At 39.8% G+C, this 8,981-nt stretch overlaps 1 protein-coding gene across 1 annotated transcript; it reads right to left on the reverse strand.

Moving 5' to 3' along the window:
• Nucleotides 1–612: 612 nt before the first annotated feature.
• LOC103480313 (uncharacterized) lies at nt 613–7,477 on the reverse strand. The gene is made up of 7 exons (XM_081599444.1): nt 7,111–7,477; nt 4,484–5,493; nt 4,175–4,363; nt 3,972–4,067; nt 3,717–3,852; nt 3,461–3,613; nt 613–680 (listed from the first exon to the last, which is right to left on the reverse strand). The coding sequence occupies exons 2-7, from the start codon at nt 5,489–5,491 to the stop codon at nt 637–639; spliced, it is 1,626 nt and encodes a 541-aa protein (XP_081455570.1). The 5' UTR covers nt 5,492–5,493; nt 7,111–7,477; the 3' UTR covers nt 613–636.
• Nucleotides 7,478–8,981: the final 1,504 nt, after the last annotated feature.

Here is an 8,981-nt window from a genome sequence, read left to right on the forward strand (position 1 = left end):
GCATCCCAGGGTAAAGGGCAAGTTCACTGTTTAGTAATTCCTTTCACTCCTAAGAGACACCTTTAACCTGATGTGGGTTGGATGATAGGCCAGGCCAAGTTTAAATATGTCCCGTTGCCCCAGGTAGCATGTAAAAATTCAACAGAACTGGAAAATGTTTAGAAAAAAATGCAGTGTTAAACAGAATAAAACTGTTGCACCAAGTGATTCCTTAAGAAAGACATATTTATTTAAAGCTTGTGCAAATAAGATGACAAAGGGGAATATATATATGTATATATACACTAAAATATTTATTAATTTGTGGAAATGTTTAAATTACCTTCACCAACAATTGGTACCACATTTAGATTCCACTTGTATCAACATGCCCATTCACATCAGTAAAGACTTCATAATTTAGGAGCAGCTAATAACACCACAATTACAACATAGAATTAAATTACATCAAGTGAAAAGTCAGATTAGAAGTTTTCAACATGCACCAGTAAAATGGACTAGAAAGGTAACCAGACCTTTAAACCAAAAAGCTGTTATGAATGATGAGACATGCTGGTGAAAATCATGGCAACTTGCTTTGGGACTCTTGAAAAAGTCTGTTTTTTTCCTATAGTGTAGTGGTGGAGGTCAGTTGCTTCATACAGCTGTGAAAGCCAGCATTATCACGGTGACCAGCAGAACTACAGAGAAGACAAAAGAACAAAGAAATACATTTTTTTGGATACTTTTTTACATTGATAGCTAGCAGGTTTAGAAAACTACTAAAAAATATGTCTTGCACAGAGCCTTGGAAACAAAACTCATCGAGGGGATTTGACACCTTGACATATAGTCACTAGAAATAATTAGGACACTCTACGACATATTCAGTTTCAGAAAGTAGCAGAAAGTAGAGTGATTTATTTACAGGTAAACATAAAGAGAAACCATGTTTTATTCAGTTAAGAGACTCTTAAAACATGAATGTTAGGTCACTATATTCCTTTTGATGGTCTTTGGTGAGATGCTTCTTGTAACCATCCACCGGTCTCTGACATCGGTCTGAGGGAAGTTTGCCTTCTCTATCAGCTGTGAGATGTTTAAAGAGGCTCTATTGTCTTCAGCCCAATTCAAGTCACCAACCTGCAGCTTAATGAGATCACGTTGCAGGGACCAGTTCTGCTTCATCAATTAGTTATACTCCTGGCAGACATAGATTAAAACTGTTTTTTCCACTAAGTAGTTTGTCTCTAATAAGAAATGTGGCAAGAATCTTTCAGAATATGGACTCTTGTAAAAAGGGGTCCATGTTCTATTTTCATGTCTATTTTAGCTTCAGCTAACTTTTTATTAGGTAATAAGTGAAATAGTACCAGGGTTTCCCCCAGGGCCATGCTAGCCCTGCCGCCAGGCCGTTGCTTGTTTACATTTCTAGGGAGAAAAAAAAAATCGCTTTTTTTGTTTAAAGCAGGGCTGCAAGCGTCTCTTTTACTCTTAGCATTTCACTAGCAGAGCAGATGTATTCCTACAGGATAGGTTTATAGTTTATGCATTTAAACCCGACAGCGCGGACCAATCACACAGCTGGCGCCTCTGCGCTTTGCCTCTGCGCTTTGCCTCGCGCGCTGCCGCTGCTTTACCTCAGCGCGGATCGCGCGCGCCTCCTTTCACTCAAACTGGACACAGGTTGACCTGTATGGATGTTTACGTCAACTTACTGTGAGTAATTATGATCCTTTGGAGAACTCTATGTAGGTAAGAGTTTAAAACCCGCCGCGTTAGCTGCGGTTGCGCAGCTCAAAGTGAACCGCAGGAATAACTTGTAGCGAATTCAGAGGTCACGTTGTGAAGTGGTGAGAATGATGTATCTTTGTGAACGAACAATTATATGCGGCGTTTACATCTCAACGGGCTGCCCAGCGTGTGGCTCTTTGTCTGTCTTCCCTGTAAAGTTTATGTCTGTGGTCCCGGTTGGCCGGAGCGTTTGTGGATAACGAGCAGTGCTAACCTCATCATGCAGGTTCAGCCCGGTGAGGAACTTTCGCGCTTTCCTCGGAGTCATTCATCACGCTGATTTTATATTATTTTATTATTATTTTTAGTATTATTTTTCCGGTTACACGATGCATCAAACCATATCAAATGCGTTGTCTACTTAGAGTTTATGCACGCGGCCGCACGGAGATCTGAGACACTCATCCCATAAACTTGACCAACCAGAATAGTTTCTGTGACGCTTACTAAAAACTCAACAGACACGAAATGAAAGAGCTACTAAATCCATAAAGCAACATTAGCAGCAATGAATTAAATCTCCCTTTTGTTGCGCATTTCTGCGCAGTGCAGCGGATTTACTCATCATGCAGGGCCGGTCCAAGGGTGGATGAAGGCTGGAGCAGAATATGACTTAGGGGCCCCTTTTGTTGCTAAAACTATCAGCACCTCTAACAGCTTCTGTGTTAGATTTAGTGAAATACGGGAGAAGGGAGTAGTTTAGTTGGCCAGCCTAAAAAGCAATACGTTATAATCGCAGTTTACTAAATTGTATTTGTAAATTCAAAGATTAAACTCACAGCATCAGATTGTTGCTATGGTAACAAAACAATTTAACTATGCATATTGTTGTTTGAAGTTTTACAAAGTAAACTTGCCAGCTCCTTAAAATTTTGTATTTAAATGTTAAACAATTTAAAATTTAATTTATGTATGCCTAAACAATTGAATCAAATTTAACAGCATTGATAATTTCAATAAACAGGTATCTGTGGTCCATTTTAAAATATTAGCGTTTATGGGGACCCTGAAGCCCTGGAGGGCCTGATGGAGCCGCTGACTTAATTTGGATTAAACAGAAGTGAAAATTTGTTGTTTTTAGACTAGTTGTGGGTTTAAATAGCATTTCACTGGAGATATTTTACCTTAACATATAATTACACAGTAATACTTTTACATTTCCTGTCACCTTAACATCTTTTAATAGAAAAACACGGTGGACCACCGGTGGACCGTCTCGACGCCCCGACCACCGGGCTTAGCAAATTTTCTGGGGGAAACCTTGAGAACTAATTATTATCTTTTTAAGTGAGATATTGTTTTTGTCTGGAGAATTGCACATACATTTATTTGTCCAATGTTGCAGTGACAATAAAAATTCTATTTTATTGACAAAACATATCAATCTGCCTAGTTCATACAATGATAACTCAACTGGAGATTACCATATTTTTCCATGTTACCACTGACATCTTGACAGTTCACCTTAGTTCATGAGCTTTAAGAGTTTTGAGGTCTTTGAGTTTGGAGAGCCTCTTCCTCATCACCCTAATCTGTAGCTCTATCTTTATTTCTCTGATTGATTTAAGTCAGGCATCTGGCTGAACCTCTGCATACTTTTAGAAGTCCCATATCAAACTATAAACAACCTTACTTTGATGTGTCATCTGACACATCAAAGCCCTACTTTCCACTGCCATTAGCTTACCTGGCAAGAATGACTGTGTGTGTGTGACCGGGTAAGCAGACGAAGTGCTGTTAGTGCTGTTGCTCAGCAAATTGGTGGCGTTGGCGGTCGGGTCGGAGAGGCTTACGACAGGCGTTAGTATTCTGAGGCTTGCTGTTCCTGGCTGCCCAGAACCTAAGAAAATATGGAAGAAGATTTCTAACTTTAATACCAATGATTTACCAAATACTCTCTGAGCGACAGGAAAATTGTTCAAGTGCTGAGAGTGATTCCTTACTGGCATTGTAAGGTCCAGTTGTAATAGACAAAGCATAATCTGCTGCTCGTGTAATTGTGTCAGGTAGAACAGCTGAAAATGTACACTGGATTTTGCCTGAGTTGACCGATCCCCGCTCATTGCTTGAGTCCAGCGTCTGAAGAGAGAAACAGTTTAATTAACTGAAAGTAAAACATTGATGTCCATGCAAACATTGTGTCGCACAAATTGATAAATATCTACTACATCTACTAATCATAAAAAAACTTAACTCACCCCTGTGAGATTTAAAACCAGATTGTTGATGAAGCCAGTGAAGAAACGGACAGCACCGTTATGGTTAGCGCAGACGTAGGCTCTGAAATTGGCAGTCTGTTGAAAAACATAACATTATTTTATTTTCCATCTTTTCAAACTATAATGGTGCTCTGGCTTGGATTTCTTAACATTTTAATATAGAACCATGAAAAATGCACTACCTGAATTGCAGCATTTGACACACCAGCAGCAATGTAGCCTGTTGTCTGTCCTGAGAGCTCAAAGTCGTACTTTTGGCCACTTTGTTGCTTGGCAGAAAGGAAATAGCAGTCTCCAGAAGCGGGATTGCACTCTTTGGGTTCAGCTGCACAGAGCTTGGAGGAGCCACATTCTTGTCGAGAAATACTAGCCTACAACGGTTAAAACATACATTTTAAATATTGCACTGTAATAATTACAATAAACTTAATTGTCGACTTTTTTTTTTGTCTTTTTGGGAGGCTATTAATATTATTATTTCTGTTTCTTACCACTGCCGGGAGTGTGTTTGGTGCTGCCGTGGTTGCATTGCTGGCTGATGCGACTGTGGTTGCATTGCTGGCTGATGCTACTGTGGTTGCATTGCTGGCTGATGCTACTGTGGTTGCATTGCTGGCTGATGCTACTGTGGTTGCATTGTTAGCTGATGCTACTGTGGTTGCATTGCTGGCTGATGCTACTGTGGTTGCATTGCTGGCTAGTGCTACTGTGGTTGCATTGTTAGCTGATGCTACTGTGGTTGCATTGCTGGCTGATGCGACTGTGGTTGCATTGCTGGCTGATGCTACTGTGGTTGCATTGCTGGCTGATGCTACTGTGGTTGCATTGTTAGCTGATGCTACTGTGGTTGCATTGCTGGCTGATGCGACTGTGGTTGCATTGCTGGCTGATGCTACTGTGGTTGCATTGCTGGCTGATGCTACTGTGGTTGCATTGTTAGCTGATGCTACTGTGGTTGCATTGCTGGCTGATGCTACTGTGGTTGCATTGTTAGCTGATGCTACTGTGGTTGCATTGCTGGCTGATGCTACTGTGGTTGCATTGCTGGCTAGTGCTACTGTGGTTGCATTGTTAGCTGATGCTACTGTGGTTGCATTGCTGGCTGATGCGACTGTGGTTGCATTGCTGGCTGATGCTACTGTGGTTGCATTGCTGGCTGATGCTACTGTGGTTGCATTGTTAGCTGATGCTACTGTGGTTGCATTGCTGGCTGATGCGACTGTGGTTGCATTGCTGGCTGATGCTACTGTGGTTGCATTGTTAGCTGATGCTACTGTGGTTGCATTGTTAGCTGATGCTATTGTGGTCGCATTGCTGACTGATGTGACTGTGGTTGCATTGCTGGCTAGTGCTACTGTGGTTGCATTGCTGGCTAGTGCTACTGTGGTTGCATTGCTGGCTGATGCTGCTGTAGTTGCAATACTGCCCTGAGCATGGGTGACCATAAATTCCAAGGATAGTGTCACCAACAGAACAATGAGAATCAGTCGTTTATCCATGCCTTCAGGAAAGAGAAGATCATTTAATTAAGCAATGTAATGTAAGGACAAAAGTAGCTTCAGTTATATGTGAAATGAGATTTTCTTTCAAAGTAAAAATATTTAAATGTGTTATTATTTCTTATAAATATAGTATTTTACTGACAGTCTGTGGAAAAAAAGTAATTACTTTGAGTGTCATTCTTTAAAGTAATGCAACACTAAATTTAATTAGGTTAAAACTAGTGTCTTTTAATCTCATACAATACATTCAATATATATATTAGAGCACACAAATATTTTCTTATGGTTAATGTTGGGTGAAGCCATTTAGTGTCTAACAACTGTGCTTACTATTTGTATATTACAGTGACAACAGAAACTACCCAAATGAACATGGTGATCATCAAACGCTGGTCTAGCATATGTGGTATGGTAGACAGCAACTGTCAGGAAAATGTTTCAGAATTTACAGAAAATACCAGAAACAACTTAAGTTGAAATTCAGGCCTCTTAAAAAAACAACTGTTTCAAGATGCACAGTAATGAGGTACTTGACGAAGAACAAACTTCATAGTTGAAGATGGGCATTACTACGCAAAAGCCACCAAGCACCCTGCTTACAATACGCCAAACAGCAGAGAGAAGCATCAAAATTTCTGAAACCAAGTTATTTGTATTGATTTGACCAAAGCTGAACTTTTTCTCCACCAAGGCCTGTGACAAAAGGCACACCGTTCCTTTCGACACCCCTCTGCGAGTCACAGAGGGGTATCACTGATATTTTGAGTTTGTGTGAGCCCCAACTTGGTCAAAATGAACTGCAGGATGAATGCAACATGTTATCAGAAAATAGTGGAGGAACATTTTCTCTCATCAGCCTGGAAGCTGCACATGAGTTGTACCTGAACAATCCAACACGACAACGATCCAAAGCACAAGGACAAGTTCAGCTGTCATTGGCTACAGCAGAACAAACTGAAGGTTCTGGAGTGGCCATCTCAGTCTAATGAGTTCAATGTCATTGAGTCACTCTGGGGAAAGCTCAAACATTCAGTTTATGGAAGAAAGCCCAGGAATTCACTGGAGCTGCAGACGTTTTGCCAAGAACAGGCAGTTTTACCATCATAGTAATGGTTTTATGGAATCTACCACAACAGATTCCAAGCAGTCATTGATGTTAAAGAAGAGAAAGCATGATATTAAGAACTGAGTTGTGTGTACTTTTCATCAAGATCTCTTGGGTTGTTTCTGTTGAGCTTAAGATTTAATATACTAAACACAGTTGTTTGACAGTCAATGATCCCACCCAACCCTAACAACCACTCATCAGCCTTGGAGTGAAAAGAACGTTTTTGTGCCATATTTGTAGAATCTGTTCCACAAAATCTACCTGTCTGATAGCATATATATATAGACACACAAAATTAGTGCAACTCAGAAAACAATGTATGAACAAAGAAATAAATTAGTTGACAAATAATGAATTTTTACACTTTTATATGCCTGAAGAATTTCAAACGACTGGTTGAGTAAGTTTCTTTATACATTTCAGCGTTTAACAGTTCTACCTCTATATGGTTGAAACAGTTTTTGTAAAATAATAATTCAAAACAGACAGTGGTTGCTCTTGTACCTACCTTTAGATTTTATTCTCAGTGCAAAAGATAAGTCCTTGAACAGGGCTAGTTTTATTCCCAGGTATGACTCGCAGTGTCCTCTGATTCTCAGGTAAATGTGTGACCACTATTTAAGTCTCACATACAGGGAGGAGACGCTACAGTAAAGAATGAGGGGAGTGAAAGAAACTGTACAGGTGCGGTATGTTACGTGGTGAGTTTACTTCTTAAAGGTTTCAAAGATGGGATTATGTCAGATATTTCACTAAGAAAACACATAGTTTTCTTTGTTCGTATGTGATTACGCAGGATGTCGCATAATACTGAGGCGACTAGAATATTTTCACATTCTATCTCACAGAAGTTTACTTAGTCAACTTTCTTTAATCTAGAAACATAGTAGAAATAAAGCAGACCCTGTCTTCGTAGTATTTCAACCTACTTAAAAAAAAAATCTAGATTTTTTTTCTTTTATTGTCCAAGCGTCATTTGAAGTACGCAGAGCGACACACCAAATTGGATCATGGAAATACTTGTTCAGCATAGATTAAGTAAACATTTGGGAACTCCCTCAAAACAATAGATCTGTACTAGAGGTGTGCCGATTGATCACCCACCAATCATAGTCGGCCGATTTCCGTGAAAAAGTGTATAATCGGTGATCGTCGATTACGGTCTTTTGTTGCCGATCACACAAACTTATCACCTGCATCTCATTTCGCAGCCTGCTTGTGCAGCTGGTCTCCTCTTTCCTTCACACTGAGCAAACGCGCAGCAACAAGTCCTAAGCGATGTGTAACTATAACGCACTGAGTGAATGGGGAAGTTTGCATGTTGCGGTGGAAATCTGAAGCACGTGGGGTGAAGCAGGTCAAAATGCATCAACACAACGAATCTCTGCCTCCTCCCTGTTCTGGATAATTACTCCGCTCAGTCAGAAACAGCCAATCAGAACTAGCAGTAATCAGATAGCTGCCATGCTATCAGGAAGTTTTCATTCAGGAACTCAGGATAGTTTATTGTAATGGATCCTGTATTTGCCTTTGAATGTAAATTTTATACTTGAATTTCTTTGGCAATGTTGAGAGGTTTTATTTTGACTTTTTGCATTATTTAACCTCTTCAGAGCCTTCATATGTTTTCAATCTGTTAAAGATAGTATTACCGATAGCAGTACAATTTGCACAATGCCTATTTTGTTTTTTTCTTGGGAAAAGTTATTAAAGACAAGTTTTTGTCTAAATTAAGGTGAATTCATGGTTACTTTTTCCACATAATGTAACTGGTAGTGGTTATGATTAAAAAAATAATTATTATGTGATCGGTATCGGTGATCTGCCCTCATAGGTGATCGGAATCGGCAGGAAAAAACCTGATCAGCACATCTCTAGTCTGTACAGATGTATATAATATCATGGAATGTAAGGAGGCCTTATACAAAAGATATCTGTATATCAAGCCCATTCACATCAGAAATAATGGTGGAAACATAGAGCCAGCTCACAAAGTAAGAAAAACTAGATTATATTAACTTCACCAAAGCAAGATTACAGCTGAAACAGTCTTTTGTACTGGGACAGTGTTTGCGCTCTGATTTCTTTTTTACCCCACTTTTTCCACATGTAATGTAATTTATATTTAGCTTGAATGGAATCTGTGAGGTGGGGTTGACCCATCAGACTGTTGCTTTTTGAAACCACAAACAAAAAAGCCATGTAGAAGCGCACATGGGGTATGAGCAACTCGGCTGGGCCGCGCAGAGTAAAAGATCGTGGGTCCAAATAACCCCATCTTTTAAACCCGCGGAAGGGTTAGATATCAATACTAAAATAACAGTTCACAGAGCTGCTTAGTCGTTGTCAGTCATGGATAATTTCCTTCTGTTTGAACTC

The sequence above is a fragment of the Poecilia reticulata genome, chromosome 18 (genome assembly GCF_904066995.2).
Source record: "Poecilia reticulata chromosome 18, P_reticulata-male-v2, whole genome shotgun sequence".
Lineage (NCBI taxonomy): Eukaryota > Metazoa > Chordata > Actinopteri > Cyprinodontiformes > Poeciliidae > Poecilia > Poecilia reticulata.

Excerpts from the sequence above, each read along its gene's own strand:
- LOC103480313 (XM_081599444.1), bottom strand. The coding sequence starts at position 5,491 with ATGGATAAACGACTGATTCTCATTGTTCTGTTGGTGACACTATCCTTG. Across the intron at positions 4,068-4,174 it reads TGTCAAATGCTGCAATTCAG|ACTGCCAATTTCAGAGCCTA; the intron begins GTAGTGCATTTT and ends GTTTTTCAACAG. Across the intron at positions 681-3,460 it reads CACACAGTCATTCTTGCCAG|TTCTGCTGGTCACCGTGATA; the intron begins GTAAGCTAATGG and ends TCTTCTCTGTAG.